General features: G+C 42.2%; 1 protein-coding gene across 1 annotated transcript in view; it reads left to right on the top strand.

Moving 5' to 3' along the window:
* Positions 1-27,897, top strand: part of DCC (DCC netrin 1 receptor) — a 590,042-nt gene that overhangs the window by 352,431 nt on the left and 209,714 nt on the right. Inside the window, exons 6-7 of the mRNA XM_009274745.1 lie at positions 8,832-8,986; positions 10,525-10,645. Of these exons, the coding sequence (XP_009273020.1) occupies positions 8,832-8,986; positions 10,525-10,645 (276 nt within the window). The remainder of the gene's footprint in view (positions 1-8,831; positions 8,987-10,524; positions 10,646-27,897) is intronic.

Raw genomic sequence — 27,897 nt, 5'->3', positions numbered from 1 at the left:
CGGCAGGCTCCGGCTGGTGTGACTTTACTGGATGCAATCGCGGTGAAGATGTGCAGATCCTGACAATGATTTTCAGAGAGAAAGTCCAAAAGTAAACCTGGGAAATCCGTACTGCAAAGAGGTGGCTTTCTCTTCCAGCTAGAGAGGGAAGGGAGTCAGATATACAGAAATCTCTCAGGGACATCTATTAATTACGCTGGCTTTTAATTATCTGTCACTGATATGTTACACGACCTTGAGCAAGTCATTTACTCTACGTGTGTGTATCTATCTGTAAAATGCTTGTGAATTATTTAATGTCTACAAATTGCTTTGAGATCCCCAAATGAAATGCATTATAGTTGCAATTATCAAGTCTGATAGCATGGTGCATGCTGGTGTCAGCCCGAATCTCAGCAAAGAGCTCTGGAAAAGATCCTTTGCTGGTCCTTAACGTACCGTGGGGAACAGGAGAGAGAACGTGTAGCATCCAGGGTCAACAGTTATTTTTCTGTCTAACCACAAATACTGCCTCTTGCACAGATGCGTAGGAGGAAAGGTGGTAGAATATTCTTGCATTTTTGTTTTTTCTTGGGGTCTTCTTGATGAGATGAAGGTTGGTGCCTGTAAGTACTTATCTTGAATTAACTCAGGGTATCTTGATGTTTTTATGAAGGGAAAGAAAGAAAGAAAAAACACCAAGTATGCCTTCCGAGACCTTGGGAAGTCTTTGTGGCCTTATGTTATGTTTCAGTTTTGTGTTCCCACTACCTTAATATCCATTTAGGCTATCCTTAGGCACACAGGCAAAATATTACTTAAAAAAAAAAAAAAAGAGATGATTCAGCTCTAGGTGCAACTTTCTTACAACCTAATTTTCTCTTTCATGTTATTTACTCAAAGTTTAGGTAATTGTCAGTATCATATTAGCCTTCAGAAAGCCTGTTCTGTGATGCATGTGTTCCTATTACACAGGGGTTGACAGAAATAACGTTAATGCATCTAAAGATACAAGTTTGACCCAATACACAATTATGAAATGCTCATTTGTTCCCAGGGCAGATGGTATGTGGTCAATAACTGTTGTCTGTGCTATAAGTCACAAAGGCAGCAATAAAATAAAATCTTTAGGTAGTTATAAATTGACAGATATCGGTGACCTTAGTTTTCTCTTCCCAGGCTGTCCATTATCGGTGCATTACACAAAAGGAACATTTATTAGCATCCTGCTTCTGTGGTCTCCAGCCAGGCAAACCCATTCAGGAGCTGGACCAACATTTTTACCTAGTACAAGGGGCGGGGATGCTTTATTTCATCTTTATGTTGTTTTTAACTTTGTGGTCATACGTGAAACAATGTTTTAATGGGGAAAAATCCTCTTTCCGTGCCTAACTTCTCTATTGGTGGTGGGGAAGTCCTTGTATTTCACAAGTCCTCCAGAATATTGTTGTTAAAATAGCATTTTAGTATTATGATCCATTTGAAAGACTTATGCTCCTGATTTGTTTGTAAACTCAGAAATTTACAGACATTTACATTAATCCTGAAATATTCTACGCTGTGGTACGTGTTTGGACATGAGGAAAAATTTCTTTACTGAAAGAGTGGTTAAACATTGGAAGAGGCTGCCCAGGGAAGTGGTGGAGTCCCCATCCCTGGAAGTATTTAAAAGACGTGTAGATGAGGCACTTAGGGACATGGTTTAGTGGGCATGGGGGTGTTGGGCCGATGGTTGGACTCAACGATCTTAGAGGTCTTTTCCAATCTCAATGATGCTATGATTCTATGAATATGGTGGTCTATGAGGTGGCTAGGTTTTATTCAATACTGCTCATAGCAATTATACAGAGCGTACTCTACAGAAACTTGTAGATGAAGTGTGTGCACGCGTTCCCTACCCAGACCTTGAAACTTGCCCTCCATTGATCTGGTTTCAATACCTTTTAACTGTATAGACTTTTTCTGCGAGGATGAACGCGTGTAACTGCTGCATCTGCTCCTCAATGCTGACATTGCGGTAGCCCAGCAGCAGCCAGATGGAGCTCCCAGCGATTTTGCAGGATCGTCATCAACCTTGCTGAACTTAGTAGGGCCTGGCTACCAGGAGGGCAAAAAAGTGGGAGTTGTTATTAGCCATTAGTTGTTATTAGTTGTTAGTTGTTATTAGAGAGGCAAATGACACAAAGTGGCAACATCTATGAGGAAGTATTATTTTGCGAGAGGAATTTCTTACTCGATTCCTGATCTATGAATGAAATCATTGTTGATGTGAATTACTAAGAAAGTTCTGTTTTCTTAACAGCCTTGCTTGTTGTTGAGGTACGGTCCTGCAGCGGAGCCCGTCCTTCGCTACTGCTCTGACCCCATCTGAAAACTTTACAAGTAATCTTATCCCGTTCGAGCTTTCGTAGGATAGCTGCAATCTGAACCAGTACAGAGACAATAACAAGTTTTCCTTACGTAAACAGTGTCGCCTTTTCCTCTGCACTGGGGTGAGGGGCTGGCTTCTACAAATCCGTGAGAAAGTACCTATTTATTTGGATAAGATCAAGACTTTTAGCAATTCGAGTATAGCGCAGATCATCGCAGCGTTTCAGAGGGATTTCTACCTTTGGAAAGAGAAGTGGGAGCGATGATAAGCTTTGCTTTTCACTGTGTTTTCTGGATGTAATGACGAAGAATCTTCATAATTATTTATAAAACTGAAACTGTATTTTTCCTTAAGCATGTCATCAGTGCACTCATTCATAGAAGTACATCTGGTAATGTACTCGGTGACAATAAAATATCTTAATTTGATTATTTTTCACTTACGTAGTGCTAGAGTGGAAAGTTCAGCAGCTTTTCAGTTGGCTAAAGCTTGCCGTAGAAAATGCAAAGTGGGAAACAAGCGATGATACTTTCTGTTCTCTCCCCTCTGGTGGATTTTCTGCTGCTTTCTTTGCCTTTTCTCCCCAGTCTCTGCTCGGCTCCCAGTATTTTACTGTACGTATGCGTTTGAAACCATGCGCAACTCTGGAAGTTTAAAGGCTGCTCCAAGTTATGCTGAGGGACGCAGGTGTATTTTGGTTGCAGAACTGGAAATTCAGACTGATTAAAATACCTTTCTAATACATTCAGTACAAAGTGGGATGCGTGTCTCCGGTGAGAACGCTTTGACTACAAAAGCCCTGCTCTAGCTGCGGGAGTTGTCTCCTCATCTTCTCTTCTTTCATGCCCCTGCGATTGCGATGATGTATCATTTGAATTTTTGGTGGCTCAGTTCTTTTTCTCTTGGGAACCGTGAACTTGTGCTGTTCTGCAGTAATAGTATAAGCTGACCTTCATGTTGAGAACTAAAGAAGCATGAAAATAATCTAAATCATTAAATAAGACAAGCAATAACCTTTATTTAGGTGAAGAATGGAGTTTTACATAGAATAACAGCTTCATTTTTCTTTTATTTCTTCAAGGCTGGTCTGAGGGGAGATACATAGAGATCATATTGTCTTTCTGCCTGTCAGGCATGGAGTTTAGAGTAAGACAAGGATACAGAGCTGTGGTAAGAGATAGAAAGATAGTAATCTTAATCTGTTTTTTGAAGACACGTTAGTGGAGTTTTAGGGGGTTTTTTATGCCTCATACTCTCTCCAAAGAGTTATGCATTGTAACGCCATTTATAGGTTTTTTTTCTTTAACTTCTTGCAATAATAACACAGTTCCTGAATTACCATATATAATAGGGAATAGTAGTAAATACATATATATGTATAAATATATTCAATTCTCCTGTCATTTTTAGATCTGGATGAACTCCATTGGCTTTGTGTTAGATTGTGCTGACTCCCTTTAAGGCAGGCACAACCTGGCACATTCACTTGATGTAACTTTATTTTAAATTCACGGTTTGTGCAAGTTAGCAGTGAAAAGTACAAGGGATTTTTTTTTTTTTTTAAAAAGGATTTGAATCTATGAGATGACAAAGCCACCCTTTAAGTACGTGCGATTGAAAGTCTTCCCATTCAGAAGGCTGACAGGGTTGGCTACTTGCTGACAGCAGTTACCTTTCTTGGGTCAGTAGAAACACATTCCTTATTCAAACATGCAAAGAGAAGACACTTTGCATTAGGAAACGCTGACATTTCTCTGAGTTAAAATTGTTTCCTCTTGTCGCAAGATCAGCTGTCAACTCGCAAAAGGTATTTCTAGAAATAGGGAGGTCATCCCAACAAACAGCTCTCTAAACTAGCTGTTTCTGCTGGCAATTGTTCGATTAGTCCCCGAGTCTCTGCTGCAGGCTCATTACAACCAATCTTTGACACTTTTGGTAACAAACGCAGCCTGCTGTGGTCCTTAAAGGGAAAAGCCCATTTGTTCGAAGCCGGTGTTCGAGACCCAAGACCCAGACCCACACCTGCTTTCCGCGGCATCGCGGAATTCCCACGCAGCTTTGCGAGGAGTTGTGTAGAAGACCACGCAGAGTGACAACCTGCTTCAGTACTGACCTGCAAACAGGACAGACTTTAGAGCACGTTCTTCTTCATCTGAGGGACCTTCGGGCAAGTGAAGGTCAGGGCTGTAGCGTGATCTTTACAGGAGTATACACGTTAATTTTCAAATTTGCTTTTTTCTTGCACTGCGGAAAACGAAGCACTCTTTCTCTGCCAGAGGTGTCAGGGATCTGCTGGCACACGGGTAAGTTATTGCGTTTTGAATCTCGGAGCCTGCGATACCACGTACTGATGTGCTGTCTGCTGGGGGACAACCTTGGCAACTGAGCACCCACCAAGAGCATTTACTGTAGTACAGAGAACTTTAAACTTTTGCATACGCTTTTATACAAAACTACTTAGCTGCAAAATGGCTCCTATCTTGTATTTCATTTAAGTTACACCTTTCACACGAATAAAAATCCTCCCGAGTCAATAGGGTTGCACACTGGGGTCTGTCCTAATCCTTTATCCAAAGATGTTTCATGAGGGCTTTGATACTACTTGCTGATATGAATTCCGTTAAACCCCAAATCTCATGGACATCATCTTTTATAGATCTCCATTAACCTTTTGGGGTTTGTTTCTCCCTTTTTTGGCAGTATGTAGCATATAAAATATCTTCAGTCTGCAACTGGGGCGTTTTGATAGGGCTGGGTTGACATGAAATAATGAAAATGAGTGTTTGGAAAAGTGTTTTCCTCCTGATACGGAATAAGTGTAACCTTGTGAGATGTTATTTTAAATTATTTTTGTCTGAAGATAGAATTTTAAGGCTCTCACCCAGAGCCAGGACAAAGTACAATGTAGGCATCCTACGGTGCGAGGCTGTTCTGGAAAAATCTCACTAAACTCCCACTTTCCAACAATTCACAGACATTTTCTGGAAAAAAAAAAAAAATATTTCTGTGAAACATCGTAAGGTTTTGGGAAAAAAAGTCTGCAGTTTGTTCAAGCCTTTTCATATTGCCACAATATAATTAGAAGGAACATGAAAACAGCATGTGTTTTTATTCCTTTGCAACCTCCCTCGCCAGCCTTCTTCACATATGCATGCCTTTAAAATATTCAGTACTGAGAAAAAACACATAGAGAGCAAATATGGCAGTGCTTGACATTTATTGATATATAAAATATTTATAGAATGTATATTTATAGTGCTTGACATTTTATATATATATATGCATACATATTTCCAGTCTAAATGTGCTACATCTGTCTGCTTTAGGGTGTTACATTGTCCTTATTTGTGGTGTCTTACCTGTGTTTAAACCTGCCTAATTTCCACCAAAGTAATTATGCAAATTACTCACTTTAATGGTGTCCTTAAGAAAAATACAGGGCACACCTACCCCGCTGTAGGAAACGTGTTGGTGAGTGCGTTATAATTGTTAAATACATCCATTTTGTATGAAACTCAACACCCAGGTATGCATGTACTGAACATACACCATAAAAAAAGAAAGCATCAAGCTTTCTAGCAGTCTGGAAAAATGGCAGCAATTAAAAAAAAAGGGGAGAGAAATGGGGGGGAGAGGAGCAACAGTTCGGGTGGAGGGAATGAAAAGCTGCAGACAAGCGGGGTCAGGGTCCTGGAGCGTGTGCGTCGTAAAGAATAACTGGCAGGAATCTATGAATTACATGTCTATAAATTAATTGCAGGCTTCTGGTGACATTGCAATAAACCATACTAATGAAGATTGAGTAGTTTATGATTTTGTCAGAGCTCTGAAAAATTATATGGTGTAGAAACTACATAGATACTGGTGGTTTTATGTGAGTTTGTTGAATAAATTATACTAGGACTCTAGTGTAAAAAAAAAAAGTGTTAAAAATTAACATATGAATGTGATTCTGGCTTAAATTTTTTTTCTTCAGCTTTTTCTTACCCAAACAGCTTGTTTCTTTTTCCTTGAGCCATTCTATTCAATGCTGATTCTTCATGACTCTGCCACTAAATTGTCTCTTTTTGTACATCACTAGTGCAAGTGACACTCTCTTTTAAAAACCTCTTGATCAGCATCCTAGTTACCGGTGTTCCCTTATGAGTGATGTTTTATTTGAAAAATCATCTACAAAATTTCCTGCATTGTGGCTGCGTGGTCCGGAGACCCTGATCTAATGTCTGTATGGCCGCGGAGCAAGAAGAGCCCAGCCTGGAGCGTTTCTGATCCGCGCACACGCATCCGTCTGAGCCGTTCCGATAGGAAATTAGGCAGCTAAGTTAATCAGGACACCTCATCAGTTTTAATTTGCACCCATTGGATTTGATCTGAACTGGCTCGGGAGCTTCTAGGTATCCTAAATTATTAAATAGATGGTAAACAAGAGACGAAAATGAAAGAGGAATAGAGAAGATGGGGCATGGGAACAGTGCTGGAGGGGCCCAGGGCAGATGCTTATTTAAGTGTAGGTAACTTAGCACAAAAGCAGAAATAATTGCTAAAATCAAGAAAATGCTGACATAAAAACTTTGCAGTCTTACTTTGATCTGCTTGGTTTTATGCATTATGCACCATTTTAAAATAAAATAATCTCAATTTCTCAACGGTATTTCTACCTCATTGCGCGCACAAGTTTGGAGAGCACTCAGGATTAATTGGGAGCGTATGATTGAAGAGGGTGATGCTGTCTAGGACTCTGCCTTCATTTATTACTAAAGATGGAAACTCTATTATCAATAAGGCAAAATAAAGAGTTTTGTAGTTAAGGTGATGAAATGCAAACCTTGAAGAACACAATTTTATCTGTACGTCTGCCATAGCGTTCCTACCGCACGTGGGCTTGGTCGCTTACACCACACGTTCATATGTTGCAACTGTTTTCCTCATTTTCTGCATCCCCAATGAGACTTTTTGGTCTGATGTGCAAAAACCCCCACATTATAGGATATTGAATACTGTATAACAGAGACTGCTCTAAATCATACCTAACGGGACAAGAAAAACGAGGGGGCTACTTTTGCCTTTTCACTGTTAGCTTGGCCAGTAGCACATCTTAGTGTCCAGCTCCTACGAGTTTAAAAACATTTGTGGATCACGCAGGTATTGTAGAAATAGGAACCAGAGAAAAAAAAACCCACTGGGAAAGCAATCATTTTGTTTGCAGAGAAAAGTTTGAAAACTAGAAAGTATGAAGCCATGTACTAAATAGGAAGCTTGCAGTTAAATCCTGAATTGCTCTTTGGGCGAGCGGGGTCCTCCTGGCGTGCCGAGGGAGGCTGCGGAAAAACAGAATTTGATTGTGTAATTGAGGAGTGCGCTGTAATCCTTGCAAACCTGGGGCCTGAGTTAGGGAAGCGAGGGCAGCCTCGATTCGAAGGTTTCTTAGCTTCTGTGCAATTTATTTTATAATCTTTACCTTGTCTTAATTTAGAGGGGTTTTTGATACTATGGCTTTATAAATATTATAATCAGACATCGGGAATGATGGCTCAAGAAATACAATTAGATTTTCTGTCTGAAATGATAAGTCATGGATGGTACTTAAAAATTAGTCTATTCTGGCTTCCTGGCAACTATGGATATTCATAAGAGAGACTGTCGTTCCCCTGCAAAAACTGACAAAATGTACGTGGGCTGCTGAGTTTTTGCATGTGTTTTCAGTACGATGGGGAGGGGCTCATTAGAAATATGATGTTACTAACAGTTTTCCTCAAATTGCTAATTTCCATCATCCTAGTATTACAATAATGATGAAATTAAATTAAATTAGCATATCATATAGCATACTGAAAAACTGTGAATACATTATAGTAATACAAGGCAACAGATAATTGCTAGCTTAATAAGAATTCATTTTCAGCAAAGATAATTCAACCTTTTCATTCTTCCAATCACTAGGGACAGTTTTCCTGGTTATTGATTATCTCATCTTCTGTAAACCCAGTCAGCAGTCCTTACCTTGGTTATACGAAAATGTGTCTACTCTAAATACTTCTAATTCTGTATCTTTTGTCAGTGGACTTGTTTTGTACCTGTATGTGCCTGTCCATATGTTGACTTGTAGGACCTTGTTACGTATGCGGTTGGCATCTGATCCTTTGAAATGCGTGAGATTTTATTACCCCCATGCTCACTTAGTGAGAATTATATATATATATTTTGTTATACATAAGTCTTACATGTCTTCTAAATTGAGGGTTTAATTCTTTTGACCAAAAAAAAATGTTAACATCAACTGTTTTAAGTGTATTTTCTAGACTAAATGCTTTCCCTAGATTTCATTTTTAATAGTCTCAGGGTTAAAGAGAATAATTTGAATTACAGATATGTTTTCTATTTATGTCTAATGTTTTTCAGGCTTATTGAAATTATTTACTTGCTAAGCCTTAATTTATATCCACTCATTGCCACTTTCATTTTTTCCCCATCTTTTTTGCAGTTCCACCATGGTTTTTAATTCGCCCTTCAAATCTTTATGCCTACGAGAGTATGGATGTTGAGTTTGAATGTGCCGTGTCCGGTAAGCCTGTTCCTACGGTGGAGTGGATCAAGAATGGAGAAGTGGTCATTCCCAGCGACTATTTTCAGATAGTGGTAATTATCTGGCTTTCACTTATTAGAATTTTTTTTTTTTTTTACTAAGTTGTGAAATGTGTTCTGATATTTGACCCAGTTGTTGCCTTCATAAACATATTGGTCTTCCCAAAGAAAACAAAGTTTCTGCTGCCTCCTAACACAAAGAAGGCACGTTGCATTGAGATGTGTTAGGTCAAGTGCGTTGACATTGTCTCCCAGTTTTAGTGAGAGCTGAACCTGGTCTTTTCGTGGAGAAATAACAGCGTCAGGTCATGCTCTGAGTTGCTATTAATAATATTGTTTACCACGCGTTAATGACTTCCCTCATTCACCATTGTCCTTGGTGAACAAAAACAATAGATCTCTCCTCCAAGGAAATGGTACTCTGACACAGGGGGTTGAAAATGGTAAGGGTCATTTGACATAATTACAACTTTTCAAAGAGAATTGTTGTGCACCCTACCCAAAGTAACATCCCCATCCAAGACTCCAACCTCTTTTAGTTTAAAGGTTGCTATTATACGGGCTAAGAATTTATGCTGTGTTTTATAAAAGGGTTGATCTAGCTGGCCTCTCCTGAAAGCAGTGTCACTTGTAAGTGAGCTGAGATGTTGGGGAACACTCCTGAAAACTTGAGTCGCTGTCCATAGGCCACGAGGTGCGGCTTGTTCAGAGACGTGGCTTGGTTCAGCGCTTTCTCATTTTTCACCTTGTAACAAATAATATTGGTTATCATCATGTCTTTTAATTTCCTATTTAAAAAAAAAAAAAGATTCTTTCTAATGTGCTTTTCATGCAGCATAGACTTATTCTGCCATATACAATAGCAAATTCAATCCTTTTTATACATCATTGCTTATTAAAAAGCAGCCAGAAGCTGTCCAAGGAAAGGACAGCTCTACAGCTGTTGTGGTTGTGTGGTGGAGGTGTTAGAAAATCATTTCACTTAATAGTTAACGGAAGGTACGTTTTATCCAGAGCATACCCCTCACTTGAGATTTTTTTTTTTAACCCAACATAATTGGCTCCTGCTTGTGCTAACAGAAGTTAAAAGTTAAATCTTTTTCAAATTAAGTAAGTGTAGAGTGACCTTTTCTTGAGCATCTCCAGGCCTCGAGGCATCAGGAGGGTTTGACCTTCAGAACAGTATTTGTTCAAAGATCAGAAGTTGAAAGTTCTTTTAAATCTTCCCTGCAGCAAAGGGCCAAGACAAAATTCAGAGCACTACTCCAGTGACGGCTGTAATTTGGAGCTTAAGTCTTCAGAAAGGTGTTGGATGGACTCTGCGCGGGAAAGTGAATTCACCCTTGGGCCATAGGCACCATCGAACAAAATGCAAAGACCACCAGGTGTCAAGAGATTTCTGAAGAAAGGGCTTATGGTTACAGCCCTCTAAGGACCAGGGCTATGTGAGCTGGAGCTGAGATTGCATACACAGTACCACGTTTCACAGAATAGCTGTTCTGGAAAGGTTTTATAATCCGCATTCACTTTGCATGGTGTTTTTCTAATTAATTCTCTCCACTTCCTTTCTTTCTCTTTTGCTGTCTCTCTAGGGTGGCAGCAACTTACGGATTCTGGGCTTGGTAAAGTCAGATGAAGGTTTTTATCAGTGTGTAGCTGAAAATGAAGCTGGAAATGCACAGGCCAGTGCACAGCTAATCATCCCAGAGCCTGGTAAGATGCAAAGGACGTACAGAATTGCAGATGTAATTAATGCTATTAACATAGAAATCCCAAATGAGCAGCTACTATTCTTTACTCCCTCTTACTTATCCAGCTGGCTGGCTGCAGTTAAAAGCATGTCCAGGCTATCAGATAGTTTGAGGCATTTTGTTCACTGGGGCAATTACAAATGCTGGCCTTGTCCTAGAAAGTACTCTGGAGGCCAACTAAACCTGCATGAAAAGCCAACGGCAATGTCTTACTATCTATTGGTGGGCTTTATCCTGCTGAAGTATGAGAAGGTGATCGCAAATGGGTGAGGTGATGGAATAAAGTAGTCCATAAACAATAGAAAATTATATCATGCATAGTTCTGCATGAAGCTGTTGTAGAACATTTGTCTCGAGGAAAGGGAAGAGAAGAAAAAGAGAGGAAGAAAAAGAACAGTTTGGCAGCGGGATATCAAGTACAGCCAACCGTTGAGATCAGAAGGTTTTTGTCTACGTGCTGGAAGGATTAAATTTTTTTTTGTTGCTCTGAAATTAATAGGCGTTTGGTTTTATGGACTGCACTGTGCAGCAGCGTAAGTGTTTACTGCTTTATGGGTTTTTAAGTAACAGAAATCTTCATCTTAAGCTAGATGATATGTAAAACATGGATAAAAGCCTTTCAAAATTTCTGGGTTGTAAATGATTAATGACCTGCACTGGGCTGCAGGTTACGCTTACGTCCATGCTACTTCTCATGGATTATGCCAGTAAGCTGAGAACAAGAGAACATGCTGAAGTGTTGTTCGTTCTCTGATTTGGACTGGGAAGAGCAGAATCTTGGTAGCCCACAAATACTCAGTCGAGACAGCCCTACTGAGATCAATTAACCAGCCTGATAGCTCGTACCATAGAATTTCTTTGGGAAATCCTTTGAAAAGTTTCCACCCGGCATCAGTGTGAAGTTTTAAAGCTTTGCAGAAAAGCTGGCCTTCTGGAAATGGAGAAATAAGTATGGCCATGGTCCACGTTCTTGTTAGCTGCAGAAGTCTGACTCTTAAGGACTCCTGTCTGAACACCGAGCAGGAACGTTTGCTGAGGTCCATCAAAGTTCAGTCCTGTAAGCTGTTGTGGTATGAGCCCTATTTTCCAGAGTTGTTCCAGGCAGTACGGAGGGAGGTGGCAGTACCACATGGCCATAGCTGAGTTCACCTGGTAGACAAAAGTGAGGAATAAGCACCACTGGAAGCCTCGGATCCCCAGTCTGCAAAGTCCCCTCCATGCAAATACTTAAGGCAAATGAAAATGGGAACAGGGCTAAGGTTTCTCCCTCTGTTTTCTGTCTTGGTCCCAAATGAATGGCTGAACATGGATTTTGCACATCTTTGAAGCTCACCTCCCTCTTACTCCTTCTCCCTCGTGATTCAGCATCTCTCCTTTCTAAGCCTCGCCTCTTTCTTTTCTCTCCACTGCCTGAAAGCAACTCCAGTAGCAACTGGGGAATTGTCAGAGACCTCTCAGCTCCTCTCTCCCTCTTACCTAGATGTTCGTGCCGCAGACACTTTGCAGCCATGAAACTATGCAGCTTAGTGGGAGATCCAGGAGGGGGGTAAATGGAGAAGAAATGTAATGTCCATATGGAGTCGTCATTATTATCCTCCTCCTGCTAGCGTGACCCTCCAGCCTGGGCTCCCTCCTCGCCCTGCTCTGTAGTGCTAATTGGCTAACTGAGGTTGGTGGTTGGGTATCGGGATCAAGAGGCAGATATTTATTTGGGTTCCCACTTTCGTACGTGCCCTCCACCTGGTGCAGTGCAGGATCTTGCCAGATGAGTGTTTCCCTCTGTGCAGAGGTGATGATGAGGTTATTTTCCCTTCGGGATGAATGTGAAAATGAGAAGGCACTTACAAACTAGATTTCACTGACAGAAAAAATGTCTTTGTGATATTGAGGAAGGCTGGCTGGGATCGTCATCCTGCTCAGAAACAACCTGCTCCACTTCAGATCTCACGGTGGGGAGATGCGCAGTTGTTTTGCCTTTGTTTTTTGTTTGTTTTCTTTCTGCTTTCTTTTAAGCCGAATCTCACATTCAGTTCGTGCACTGGGATTATATTTACACGCATGAACATCCGAAGGAAACAGACCATCTCCTACTGTAGTGGGGTTTAATCTGATGCTAGGATCTTCCTGGGGGACACTGGATAACTCATTGCAGCTCCCAGCTAGTTATTGCAAGTGAAACGCTGTCAGTAAATTTTACGCTCTGTGTTGGTGTTTGTTGTGTTTGGTATTGGATTAAAATTAAAATAGAAGAAAATGAAAAGAAAATCCTAAAGAGCTACGGGACACCATTGTAAACTGTCTCCATTTCCCTTTTTAAGTGACGAATTACTTTTTTCTGGCTATTTGATCAGATCTTCAAACAACGCCACTCCAGTTCCTCTGAGATGGAGGGAGGGCCAGCATGCAGAGATGGTGGAGAAGCCAGCTGTAAATTCAAATGAAGTGGTGGGGCTGGCCGTGGCGGGAAGAACGCAGCCCCCTCTGCTTTGATTTTGTTGGGCCATGCTCAGCACATGTTTGGCGCTTAGCTTGAGCTCTGTGTGGCACCGCCGAGTAGCTGGCATCTGGCCGGGGGGCTGTGGCAGGGGCTCTCCCCTGCCTGGGGCAGGCGACGACCCAGCAGAGCTCACGCTTGCTGTTGGCGTGTTTTTATGAGAGCCCAATGAAGTTTCAATATACTCATTAATAGCTATCATCCCTTTCTGGAGCCATTAATGTGGAGGTGGCATGAACGGAGACACGCTGAAGGCTTATCTGAGCTTCCTTTCTCTGAAAGCCAGGGTCAAATAAACCCTTTATTAAACTAACAGTGATTTCTACCCCAAACTTACATCAGGGTAAAATAGTCACTTTTTTTTTTTTTTGGTGATTCATAAGACTACAGATAGTTTTTGCTTTTATTTGTTGCAAATAATTTGGACCATCCAGCAGGCTAAGTATGTTGTGTATGTTCTGTTGGGGGATTTTGGAAGTTTTGTTCAGGTAGAAGGGTGTAATCAGTCTGATTGCTCCTACTACCGTTGTTATGCGGACGTGTAGATTCACATCCACTGCCGACCACCTTTAACTGTAGGACCTGAAGTAGCAGCACAGAAGTTGGCATTAAAACAAGTATAAATGAGCTCAGATTGAGACCAAATATACCCCTTGTTAAGGCAGCGATGCTAAATTGGAATTAGACAATACTGAAATGAGAAGTGAAAGCCAAAGGGACTGTGAGCTCGCGCAGATAATAGCTTCCACTTTTAGTATTCCAGATGTGGCTATAGGATGCTCAAAACTGTTTCGATATGTGTTGCTTGGACTATAAAAAGCCAACGAGGTCCCTGAGAAATATAAAATTTCTGTCCTTTTAAACTGAGATGATGACTGGAGAGGCATTGTACTTAACAGCGTATTATGAGTTAGAGTAAAATAAGTGATGGTGGATGGTCTGCAATACACGCATTAGTCAGTAAATCAAAGTACGTTTGTGGATTACAGCACACTTGGGGAAAAGGCGCTTGGGATTGTTTCTTCTCCTTTTTCCTTTCTTTCCCATTAACAACCTTAATGATACCCTCTTAGGAAGAGATTGCTCACCAGTTTGTAACGAGAAAAAACCCGCAACTTTAAATGCTTCTTATTTCTGTAAAAAACAAAGCAATAAATGAGCCAGGTTTAAGGATTTCAGTTCTCTCATCTCCAACACACACATTCTGGGTTTCTCAGGCCGCTCGGCTGCTTGGCTTCCTCTGTTTCTACTCTCTAACTCTGCTAAAGGGCGATGGGCTTTAGACGGTCTATGGGCATGCGTGATCGTATTGAGCAGGTACCAGGAGTAAAGCCTACAATATGTACTTCTGGTTACATGTACTGGAAAACAAATTCTCAGCAAGAAAAAGCAGATGAAAGAGATCTCAGCTGACTGTCTTATTTTTATAACTGTATAAAACCTGTTATTTGCACACCTAGAAAATGAACAGAGAACAGTGTGGTGGTGAGTGATGGACATGCATAACTTCAGATGAGGAGAGTGTCCCAGAGGAAAATCCTTCCTATAAAGAAATCCCAGACAGTTATTTGCTTTATGCCGGTGGCTTCTCATGGATCCATCCTTCAGATATCCACGAGACGTGCGGAGGGATTGTTTTATTCTAGCAGGTGAAAGATGAGATAAAGACAGCCCTGAAATAATCAGCTTGTGTATACGGTAGGATAATTATTAGCTATGTTCCTGCAATAAATTCCTTGCTAGAAAAATCTTCGGCTTAGGAAGACACCCTCTCCCAGAGACTGGTAAAAGTGCTGTAAATCAGTCTTCACTCTTGGCGTTATAAGCAGCAGCTAATTTGGCAAACAGAGCAACAAAGAAAATGATCTCTTATGTAGCATAACTAACCAGTACCCGGGCTGTCCCCGCGCAAGGAGGGGACACAGTGCCAGAATTATTTGAAGAAAGGATTGCATGTCCATCCGCGGATGATCTCCAGACGTTTGAGGATGTCTAAAGATGGATGTTGCGGGGAGACAGGGAAGGGTACGGAGAGCTGAAGCTTGTGGGTGGCCTGGTCCTTGATGGCTGGTCCCCCTCGAGCAGGTGTTTAACTCCGAGCCCTGCTGCTCGGGCTCAGCTTTCTGTGCCATTCACTTTGTCATTTTTGTCACGTACTTTTTCTTTCTTTTTAATTCCTCTACTTACAAGTTGCATAGCTCCTTCTCACGTCCGATTTTCAGCTTAGCAGCTAGCAGATTTAACATTTTTGCATGCACAAGATCTTTGCAAAGACTTTGCATTTCTGTATAATAAGACTTAGATTGGGAAACCTGTGAATTACTTTTCTTTGCTAAAGAAACAGGGGTTGACTCACTTTTCAAAAGCCTTCCTCTCCCTGAATTCCTATTACAAAAACATTCTGTGAGGCACCATTTCCCCTCCCTACTGTCTTATTTTTATAACTGTATAAAACCTGTTATTTGCACACCTAGAAAATGAACAGAGAACAGTGTGGTGGTGAGTGATGGACATGCATAACTTCAGATGAGGAGAGTGTCCCAGAGGAAAATCCTTCCTATAAAGAAATCCCAGACAGTTATTTGCTTTATGCCGGTGGCTTCTCATGGATCCATCCTTCAGATATCCACGAGACGTGCGGAGGGATTGTTTTATTCTAGCAGGTGAAAGATGAGATAAAGACAGCCCTGAAATAATCAGCTTGTGTATACGGTAGGATAATTATTAGCTATGTTCCTGCAATAAATTCCTTGCTAGAAAAATCTTCGGCTTAGGAAGACACCCTCTCCCAGAGACTGGTAAAAGTGCTGTAAATCAGTCTTCACTCTTGGCGTTATAAGCAGCAGCTAATTTGGCAAACAGAGCAACAAAGAAAATGATCTCTTATGTAGCATAACTAACCAGTACCCGGGCTGTCCCCGCGCAAGGAGGGGACACAGTGCCAGAATTATTTGAAGAAAGGATTGCATGTCCATCCGCGGATGATCTCCAGACGTTTGAGGATGTCTAAAGATGGATGTTGCGGGGAGACAGGGAAGGGTACGGAGAGCTGAAGCTTGTGGGTGGCCTGGTCCTTGATGGCTGGTCCCCCTCGAGCAGGTGTTTAACTCCGAGCCCTGCTGCTCGGGCTCAGCTTTCTGTGCCATTCACTTTGTCATTTTTGTCACGTACTTTTTCTTTCTTTTTAATTCCTCTACTTACAAGTTGCATAGCTCCTTCTCACGTCCGATTTTCAGCTTAGCAGCTAGCAGATTTAACATTTTTGCATGCACAAGATCTTTGCAAAGACTTTGCATTTCTGTATAATAAGACTTAGATTGGGAAACCTGTGAATTACTTTTCTTTGCTAAAGAAACAGGGGTTGACTCACTTTTCAAAAGCCTTCCTCTCTCCCTGAATTCCTATTACAAAAACATTGTGAGGCACCATTTCCCCTCCCTTTATTATCGTAAGTATTATTTATAATTACTTATTCTATTACTTATTATTTATAATTACTTCCTTATTAAAAAAACAATCAGAAAATAAAATCTTTCTCTATGTTAAGAAACTGAGCTTATATTGGCATTAAAACTTCAGATTTTCAGTCCTTGCAAGCCTGTTGGAAAGCCAAACCACATGCTTGTGTATGGTTAGCCTTAAAATTAGTCTGAAATAAACCCCATGATTTCAAATATCAGGAAAAACAGTTGTGTGTGTTTTTTTTTAACAATTGATAAAACAGTGAAAAAAGTAGTCATGAAGAATGCTTTCTATTGGAAATTTTAAAAAGAGGTTGGGCAGATATATCTTTGTGCTAGTAATCCTGATCCTGCCTTCGCAGAGGAAGCTGGAATGTGCTGTCTCGTCAGTCTGCTCTTTATGCCCCGAATTAGAAATAGCAAATTTCACTATGCACTAGGTACTTCACATTGTGCAGGCAGAGACAAAGCAGAAGAAAGAAGTGAGAGACTATTTCAAGATCCCGCTCATAAATTTCAGAGTACAATATATATATATATTCCCCCCCCCCAATGCAGAGAATGGTTTTTCTACAGGGATGTGGAAATGTATTTATTTTTCAAAGGCTTATTTAGTGATGTGGTGCAAGTTGTACTGACCATATGGACTTCCGCTAAATTAAAGAGCGTGGGGGCAAAGTCCTGCACTGGACCAGGGACCCTTCGCACCACCGAGCTGGTGGCTCACTCCCTGCCTCTGGTTTGGATGTTGCCAGGTAGAAAACTTGTGCATGGCTCTGGGGTGCTGTTCCCAAGGAGGGGCAGGGAGATGGTGTGCCGTGTCACTCTCCATCGCACACGGTTCTCCAGCACCATCTGAGCAGACTCGGCGCCCTCCAAGTCTGCTCCTAGCTGCAGGAGGGTTTCCCCTGACATATCCTATGGCATGCAACCCATCTCTGGTTTTATGCTATAAAAGCTGCACTCTACTGAGCTGCAACACAGCCTTGAGTATTTAAGATGCTTCGAAAGGAAAGAAATCATGCAAAGTTGTAAATATACCTTTGGGATATGAGGTGTAGCCTTCCATGGGATGCAGGTCCAAGGATGGAGTGCGATGTAGCCCAGACACGATCATTTATTCCCAAAGGTGAGGTGACAGCCCCAGGCAGTGGGGGCCTGTGGGGGGGCTGTACCTGGTGGCTCTGGACCCTGGAGGAATTTAATGTGCTGTATCACCATCCTGTCTGGAGCCCCACCACTGGTGATGGCCAAAGAAGTGCTTCGGGGGAAACTGCTGGCAGCAAAAAGCGGTAGAAGCATGTGTTGCTCAGGGATGGGGAGAAGAATAACCTCCTGAACCATAGCGTCAGGATTTTTTGTGTTGAAACGAGATTTAACGTCCTTATTTTGGTATGCACAACTGGTAAGCTGTTCATATTTATTGCACCGCATAAGCAGTAATAATCATGATAATAGTAAGAATAAATTTTGTTTATATGCTTTTATGGTGGTCTTTGCCATAATATTATGACACCTTACCGGGGATTTATAACAGACGTATGCAAAAATGCAAAATCAGTGGAATATTTTTCTAGTTAAAAAGTTGGTATGTAGAGGCCGTCTTAAAAAGATAGACGCACTGCAAGGGATTATCTTGGAAGATTTTTGGAGCTTCCATCTTTGCAGGTCTTTAAGAACAAGTTAGGTAAACATCTGCTAGGGATGTTTTTCATCCGGCCATGGGGTGTAGGAAAGGATTAGTTGAGTTCATGAGATCATGTCTGGTTCCACTTTCCATTGATCTAGCGAGCATTGCTGGAAACTTTGGACTGTAACGGATTCTGGAAAGATGCAGTTAGAGATGCTTGATCTTGTCTTAAAATACTGATATAAAAATCGGTGGCTTTGTTCTGTAAGAGCTATAATGGTTTAAAAACCTGGCAGCTGGGTTTCTACACCACCACAGTCTCCTCTGAAGCTCAGGAGATGAGCTTCAGTGCTGGAGTCACTGCTTTCCCCCGACTGAGTGAAATTGCAGTGCAGGCAAAATTTTGAACATTCGGACAGTCGGGGAGAAATTCAGCAAGAGGGAGGCCCTGGTCTGGGGAAGAGGGGTCACGCGAGAGTGTGGTGAGACCAGGAGATGTCTCCTGGTCTGAAGTAGGATGTCTCCCCTCTCGTTGATGGATGTATTCCTATGAAATGTCAGGTATTCTGGGGTGAGCTGTTTCTCAGCTGTGCTGGAGCTGCCTTGCTGCATGTGAAAGACCTGGGTAAGGTGAACAGGATGGGTATTTATAGACAGCTTCAACAGGAGAGAGAAGAGTGCAGCCCAAAATTAATGGTCCTGTCATGAGTAGGAGGGGTGTACTTGTAGCTTTTACAAGTCTGAGTTAGGAAGCAGGTGGACCTGGACGTTCCCCATCCCTGTGGAGTGCTGCTGATGGGTGGCTGCTGTGCGGCGTGGGAGGCTTCAGTGCTTTCGCCTTGGGTTTTGGGTTGCATGTCTCTTCTGGCACCACTAATGTACCCCCGATGAGATGGGCGAACGCACCAGTGCCTCGGGCAGGCAGGGAGCTCTCAGGAGTTGGGTGCAGGTTTGTACAACCAGGGAGAGAAGTTCAGGTGAGCCAGGAGCTCCTGGGAGAGATTGAAGTATTTGGGGAGCTCTTGGGCCTTCAGCAGTCAACGGCAGATGAATGCAGGACTGGCAGATGGAAATTTTAGAAGCTGCTTTTGAGGTTACCTTAGTCATCTAAGGTGTCAGTTAGACACGTAAGAACGTTCGTGCTTCCTGAATCAATTACGAACATGTTTGTGCTTTCTTTAAAAAAACCAAAACATACAATTAAAGAGTGTTCCAAGCACAAAGGTTCTGTAGAGACATGATAGAATTTTACAGAAAATACTGTGAAAGCTATTGCACGTAGGAGAGAAAGAGCTGTTGCCTGTACTCTAACAGGAACAAACTATGCATTAAAATAGATTTAGGATAATTTGAAAAAAAGACAGAGAAGGGTAATAATCTCCTATAATGCCGTTAACCATTTAGAATCCAGCCTTACCATGATTTTTTGTCTTTAATAAAGGATATATGTTGATAAATAATAATCATGGGGAACTGGAATACAATTAGGGCTTAAGTGTTGTTAATTAAAATATCGGTTACTGTATATTGACTTTACATGGTAATGTCAGAATAATCACAAGATAGAATGAATAACTGCACAATTAGTTCTAAGACTTTGAGATCTGTTAGAATTTAATTTGTCAGAATAGCAGAACTGAAACGACTATGTTATAAAGAAAGTGTGATGTACTTTTTAGTCCTATATGAGTTTGGTGCAGATAACTGAATATAATGACTTCATATAGGAACTCTTACTGTGAGTATTTTATTGGGTTTGTGGGGTTTTTGTTTTTTTAAACTGTGAAAAGGAGATTTTGGTTTTCCCAAGTATTGTGTGAATGACTAGGCTTGCGTACCAGAAAGCTTCGTTTTTCATATAGGAATTTGAATGCAAAGAAAACAGGCTTTCACAAACAGTTCATTGAGGAGTTGCTCGTTCGGGTTTGGCATAACCTCAGCGTTTTATGTTTTCGCGAGAGCAATGCAACGTATCACACGGTGAAGTAATGCTGTAGAAAAATGCATAAAAGGTGCTGAGCCAAGTTCTGAAGAAGCTCGAGTCGGAGGTGAGGTCAGCTAAGTCTCAGAGTTTGGGCTGTGGGTGTCTGCTGTCACCTGGGTCTAGCGCTTGTGCATCTGCTTCCCCTCAGCTCTGCGTGGAGCAGCCCCCGTCTTCTGCTCTCCGAAGGCCGGCGGGTTTGTTTTCTTCCCTGGGTTGTGAACGTCAGACTCCTTGCGGCTTGAAGGAAGCTGCGTGTGTCTATGTATAGCCATATATCTATGTAATTGAACTTCATACTTACAAAGGGGAAGAGCCACTGTGCATGCGGTCTACATGTGAAAGTGGTTTGGTTGGTTGGTTTTTTTACATACAAGTGACTTGAGTAGACTGTGAAGATGTGATAGCCTTTTTGATTCTTTATTTTAAAGGTATCAGACAATCAGGAGTTTAGAAGAGACCTCAGGTGTATTAATGCACTCGATTTAATTATTAAAGAGAGCATCAGAGGCAGCTGATCTTACAAATGTGGGAAAAGAAGAAACCAAATGAAAACTGGGGGAGACTACAGACTGTAGCTCCTGCAAGGAGGCCTGCTGTGATTCCGCTGACACTGGTGGAGGGGGATTTACTGTCAGGAGAGGTGACAGCACAAGTTTCAGCGAAGCCATGGTCATTCTTGAATGTACCTGTAGGCTCTGAGGGTTGGCCATAGGCCAAGATCCTTCTGCCCTTATTTCCAGGGAAAGATCTGTGGCCTGAGTTTCAACAATTTAATAGTAAGTTGTTAGGGGGTTCTGCTGGACTTTACAGCTTGTGTGGGCATAGACTTTCTTCCTTTAAACTGCCTCTAAAGAAGGAATTGGGGGAAAAATACGGAGAAAAACCTTAGTGAGGAAAGACAGACCAGTGCCTAAGCTGCTAGTCTGACCCTGGTGCAACAACAGTTTTGCCACAAACCTCCCAGTAACTCACTGGGATGCCTACTGATCAAATGAGTTCAATAGTATTTGCCTGTTTATCAAAGGTGTCCTAAAAATAACTACATTAGAAAGCATGAGGTGTTCATATATTCTGTAGCTGGACTCTGGCTAGGCATTTAAGTTATTTAAGCGTTATTCACCTCTGTACGGCTCGTGTCCTTCTAGTCTTGTTCATTTGGCCATGTACAGCTGGGTGTTTCATCCCTGGCTTCTGACTTCGCCTGCCACTTCGCAAGCCAGAGCACACTTAATTTTTAAGTTAACTCCTCTCTTTGTCATCTATTTTCCCCCTTTTGCAGGTGCTCGTTTTTCCCTAAACACAACAGTTTCCTTTAGAAGCGTAGATGAAGTTACACTGCAGAGTTCAGGAGTAATAAGGTCAGGAGATGCATTGTCTGCAGTCCTGAGCGCTGATGGGTTTTTATATGTAGTGCACTACCTTGTCACCTTCCCAGCAGAAACCTATTTGCTGAGCTGCCATTTGATCAACGATAAGAAAGGGTAAGAAATAGCTGAATGTGTTTGGTTTATGGGGAAAACAGCAAATTAATCTTTGGGCGTATTTGTCAGTGATACTAACTTTCTGTCTTTGCTCCCTGAGGGGAAAGATTTAGGGAAAATAACCCCCAAATGTGTAGGCTTGCACGTGGCCCCATTTAGGAAACTGCTCGGTATTATATTAGTGTTGCTTTTATTCATACTTAGGGCCAATGGTACAGGGCGACACGTGGAGAACGTGCACGAGGTACAAAAACAGGCTGCCAATATCACTCTGAAGACTAGAGTATATTGATCTCATTAGCACCCACAGCTCAAACAATGAAAGGTTGTGAGCTTTGTCATCCCTGTGTACGCGTGTTTGTGTGTGCTCTCCTATGTGCAAAAAGTAATTTTTCAGTGTTGCAGAAGATGGGTTTGGGGAAGAATTAAAAGAGGAAGGGCAAACTTTGGCTCTTCGCCACCTGGAATAAAATCCATTTAATTCACCCTGACTATCCTTGTTATAGTGTTAAATATAGACTAAATAGTTTAATATGGATTTATGTAATGAGCTCACAAATTGATTTTGCAGCACAAGCTCAGTTTAGAGTTTAGGAGCAGACAGTCTCTTGTTAAGATCAAAGCAGTGCTCCTGCCTTCTGATGCTGCCGAGCACGGGCTTGGGGGTGAAGATGATGAGGTTGTTTTCTTTCTTTCTTTCTTTCTTTCGGTTCTGATGTTGATTCAGACCTATTAGGACTTTTTCTGTTTGTATGTTTATTTACATCTGTGGGATCAGAGAGTAATAAGGGGGAATAAAATAAAATTTTAAAAAAAATCACAAAAAAGCGCCTTGTGCAAGCTCCTAAGGGAGGAAGCAGGCACGTTTCTTCTAGGAATGCAAATGTCTTATCTGAGTGACAGGAAAAGAAAAAAAGCAGGCTTCTCATATTCTCCCCCTTCCTCTCCTCCATCCCTTCCTTCTCTCCCATTCCCCATCACCCCCACCCCCATTTAGGAATAATTTCATGCCCCTTGTTTAAACATTAATTACTTAGCTCAGGTGATTTGCTAACAATTTGCAGAATGATATTTCTTGGAAGTTTAGGAGATGAATCCCTGAGAATGGGGCATCTTTCATCCACCCCTTCCCCTGTCTGGCTCAGTGGCCTCGGTTAGATGTAATTGTAATTGGTGTCTGGGTTGGGTTGACAGTGTCAGCCTATCATTTCAGGGTTTAGAGCTGTACATTGGATAGCCAGATCTGTAATTATAATGTGCTTTACTCCTATTTATATTCAGCAGCGTTCTCGCCTTGCTGTTCCTTTCCCTGGGAGTGGAAGATTGGGCCGGGGAGGGGTGGTTTGAAAGCAGTGAGAGCCATTGTTTGTTCAGAAAACACCCTGATTCTCTGAGGAATAGAGGGCCGAGGTGAGCAGCCATCAAAAGTTACCATCTACTGTCCCGGAGCACGTACTCTGAAATTCGTCCTGTCAAAATTAAATGTGCTGGCCCCTCCAGGAGGAAATATTTTTCTTCTTTCAATTTCATCACATTTTATTCACTTTGAAGGATTTCTCTTTCTCGTGGGTCTACTTTCTGCAAATTCTTTAATGTAATTATCTTTTCCCCAGAATTGCATCTGCAGCCACCGCACGCAGTGTATGGCAACGCTGTCTTCTACCTAAAGGGATTTGAACCTATAATCCCACGAGGGGTGTTCTAATCCTCCTGCGGATTTTTGGGTGAAAGGTGTTTTCAGTTCATTTCATTTCATATTCATGGGGCTCCTGTCTGCAGAAAGAAAAGTTAGTTAGAGCAAAGACTAGGTTCAAGAAGTTCACACATTTCTCCACTGAATTTCCTAAAGCCCTGCTAGAGAGTTATTCCTTTGCCCCTGTTTTCTAGTTTGGTGAGGAGGTAACTATTTTATACTACTTTATACATGGGACAGCTTCAATGTGAGGATGAAAGAGTCCTCGCCTCCCAACAGCGCAGATCTGCTCAACCCACTGCAAGGGTCTGAACTGACGTTGTCAAAGCTCCAGGATTTCATCTATCTAGCTCTTTAATTTAAAAAAAAATTCTTTTAAAAAAGGTGGGGGGAGGTGATAGCTCTAAAAGCTTTTAAAGCCACGTACAAGCAAATCCAGTTTGACATGAAAAAGAAAATAATATTTTGTAAAGAGAAACTGTGGAAAAGAATTATTTCCCTCTCTCCCCTTTGGTCCCAAACTAAAAATACACGTGTTTCTGTCCTCTCCATCCTTCTGTAGCGTCATCCGTTGAGAAAGCAGGGAGGGAGGAGGGCGTGTACTTGGGCTTTCCATGCGCTTTTTGCTTGTCTCGAGCTTGTGACATCTCTGTGGGCAGAATCTGTTAAAAATCTTCAAAATACTGTATTTAGAGTACAAGTGCTTTGCAGTTACCTTTGGCACTAAGGAACCTCTGATAGCCAAGCGATCATTCAGAGGTACGCTAGCTATTTAGACATATGCTGGGAAATGAAGGGAGAACCAGATTTGGGGATGTAGCTCACAGAATGGACACAGGACGTGGTGTCATTGCTGAATTGCATCTCCATGGGCTGCCACAATCTTTCCCCTGCTAGACCGAGGCCCCTCGCCTGCTCGGGTCACCCCGAGGGCTCCTCTGCCAACCTGGAGCCCCCCCCGTTGCATCCCTCCCGTCCTCAGGAACAGAGAGAGGGACCCTTTGCTCCCTACCAGAGTGAGCATCTCATGGCTGAAGAATGCTGGATAAACTATTGTACTGTCAGCTATTCTGGGCATTAAATTAACGTCCCACGTATATAGATGTTGGCTTACCCATGTTGACTTTAGGTGGCTGTATTCCTGATTTGCAACGGCTGCCTGGGAATAAATCCATCTCCTTGCAGGACCGGAGCCACTGTTAGGAGCTGTGCCTTGGTCTGCTTCTAAGGAATTCAGACTTTTAATATCCTTACACTTATCTTTTTTTTTTTTTTAAACCAGGATTAAGGGAAGCTTAGATATCCTTTGTTTCCCTTTTTGTTTCTTTTTGCTTTGGGGTTCTTGGTGGTTTTTTTTCCCTGTTCTTTGTAATTTAACGTATGTCGGATTTCTGAGCGGTTCGGAGATATTAACAATATCATTACAGAAACAGTTGGCAGGATTTTCCCTGACAAAACTTAGTATCTGTCCTTCAGGTAGCAACAGCTGTTCACAGTTGTTGTCAGTTAAAACATCTACAGCAGCAGTTTCAGTTGAATAGAGCAAAATTTTGCTAATCTAGTGGTGTGGAAGAATGGAGAAGGATTTTGAATCATCTGCCACAGCTGTTAACTCTGGAAAGAAACAGGAATTGGGTAAAGAGCCTGAGAATTGGGAGATGATGGGTGCCTTTTTGTAATTATTACAAGAAATAGGACAATTAACGGCGTGGTTTGCATGGGTAGGGCGCGGAGAGCCTGACCCTACATCCCCTGTGCCGGTGATGTGAGACTCCATTTTCTCTTTTATGGGAAATAATCGCTGTGGGCCAAAACATTATCTGTCACACCAAGGTAAAGGCAGATGGAACCTGCTGAATTTAATGGCTTAATTAGGACAATGTTTAATTCTATAGATTCCCTTCAGCGGCCGTGATTTGCCCTCAGCAGTGCTGTGTTCGGGAGATCTCCCCGCACACCAGTGGCGGTGGGAAATCCCCTTATTTTCCTCACAGACCTGGAGCCCAGATGTGTAACATGAAGCAAAGTCTTTGCTGCAGTATGACTATCAAATCCGATCATTTTTCAAGCCAGATTATGAAATAATAAAACCTAAATTAATTTCTATTATCCGTGACCAGATAAAAGTACATGTCTCAAATAATAAATTAAAATGAATCCTCCTTAAAACAGCTTTGTCTGAAAAAGCCAAATTGCAGTGTGAGAAGCGGCATGGTCGACAAGATGAATGAAAGTCTGCTCTAGTCGCTGTTGGCCAGGCCTTGGGATGAAGTCCGGTCTCCAGTTTTGAGCCCTTCACTGAAGGGACCAGAGAGACACCGGAGAGGAAAACCATGGGAATTATCAGAGGTTCAGAGGAGAAAGACCAAAAGAACTGGGAGACTTTAATTTAGGTACGGAAACAGGTGACTGAGAAGAGGCACGATCCCAGTTTGCAAATTTACAAGCAGCAATGGAAAAGTGAAGAACATCGTTTGCTCTCCAAACCCTACTGCAGGAAGCGGGATTCAGGGCACGGGGTACCGCAACGCCCCAGCCTCTCTGATGGTGAGGCTGATGAAACATCGATGTCTTAATGATGCTTCAGGACACCGTGTCTGAGAAGTTATGGCATCTCCATCATTAAATGTCATTTGACAAATATCTGCCAGGGGTCCACTGGTATAATTTTCCGCCGGAGGGCAGAAGAACGGTCAAAAGTAAAATCCACCGAAGAAGCCGAGAGGACAAAACCAAAAATAGTAACAGGGGACAAAAAAGATACCGTTAGCCAGGTCTGTCTTTAATCCGGTCCCAGGACCCTTTGCTATACGTGTTTCCTAAAAATCAATGACAACGTATAGCCAGTCTGCCAGGAGGAATTACTCTCATTTCTAGCTTGAATTATTCTGATGTGAAGTTGCTCAAAATTAAACCAACTCTTTTGGATTTTGACTACTATGTATGAGATGAGAATCCGGCTTATTATATTTTACTGCTGTTGGTATTTTTGCAAGACTATATTATTGAGCTAGCTTTGTGACATTTATCTTTGTGTGTAATTGCGTAATTCTGGTAAAAAGCAAAATCAACCTGCTGATACCCCCAAATTAAGATATTTTTCTATCATGTTGAAGGCATGCTTAATAATGCCAACTTTAAACCAAGCTTTTTCACAGAAATATGAAGCCATATAAAAATTAATGTTCCATATGTAATATTGTTTATTTGCACTACTGTAGTTATCCTGTGCCTTTCAGTACTGAAATCCCATTAAGCCTTGCCTTCAGCATGCAAGAGGGTTCAGTTTAGCCAGCGGTTTAGTCACTTCATCTGGTTTTTGTTCATAATTAGTGCGGGATGGAGGGCAACGAATCGGTTTGTGCTGTGACAGATCTTTTCCCAAAGCAAGGAGCTGCCCTTGTCCACTGGCTTCTCTGGAAAAGCAGAGGAGCAAACGATGCCGTTCATCCCGGCTGGCTTTCGGAGCAGAGCTGTGCAACCCTGACTCTAGCACGTTGGTTCGGAGGAGGCAGTTTTAGCAGGGAAGGTCCAAGTTTGCATGTGGCTATGGACAGGGGTGGAGCAGGCGCAATTTATTCTGCTGTCTCTGGAGCAACACATGTCCCCTTGTGTGCGAGCAGAGAGTGATCTCTTCACTCCCTTGGGCGTGAAGCTTTGGGCTGAAAGTAGTCCTTGTAGCAAACATCTAATGGGGGGATGCCTGCCCACTGCCTCTTTTCCACCAGAAGAATTGTCCACCCAGGAGTTTCTAATGTTTTATTTTGTGGCTTATTCTAAACCAATCTTCTTGCTCTCTGTAAAGTTTGCAAGTTGCTGAGTGGTGCCGGGTGGAATATGCCCCACAAAATATTTGTCATGGAAACCAACCCTTTTTTTTCTGTAAATGATGCCAAGTGTAGTGCGTATTCATCTCTCAGGCTGCGGCCACAGGGAGGGGATGGCAAGCTGCAGAGTATCGTCCGCATTGCACCCCATTCCTGGCTTCGTTTACAGGCAAAGGGGGTCTCCTGCGACAGCAGCACCGTCTGCAGCAACAAGCTGCAGGAGGACATCCCCCTGGGGCAGTGTCAGGTTCGGAGGGAGGAGGTGGCCATGCCATTGCCCTGAGACCCCACAGACAGCCCACAGCTGCAGCTACGGCCGACTGACCGCATTCATAGGGGTGATGGACCACTGTGAGTTTTGGTGTTGTGCACGATGATAAATCTTGAATGTGGATTCCCAGTTCTGGGCAGGGGAGGAGGGTATTACCTGACATACCTGTCCCCTCTATGCTCTGATGTCTGCAACCCTCCGGTGGCTGTGTCAAACAGCAAACCAGCTGGGAACACCCTGGGATGTGTTTTCTCGCCTTCCTGTTTTTTCTTCAGCAAAGCTCTCCCTGGCTTCAGCAAATCTTCCAGCTACAGCCATCACTTTTCCGCTTTTGTTTGCACAGCCAGCATAGCCATGGCTGGTTGGGCACGCC

This window comes from Aptenodytes forsteri, unplaced genomic scaffold (genome assembly GCF_000699145.1).
Source record: "Aptenodytes forsteri isolate BGI_AS27 unplaced genomic scaffold, ASM69914v1 Scaffold112, whole genome shotgun sequence".
NCBI classification, from domain to species: Eukaryota; Metazoa; Chordata; class Aves; order Sphenisciformes; family Spheniscidae; genus Aptenodytes; species Aptenodytes forsteri.
This window is presented reverse-complemented; position numbering and strand designations above follow the sequence as displayed.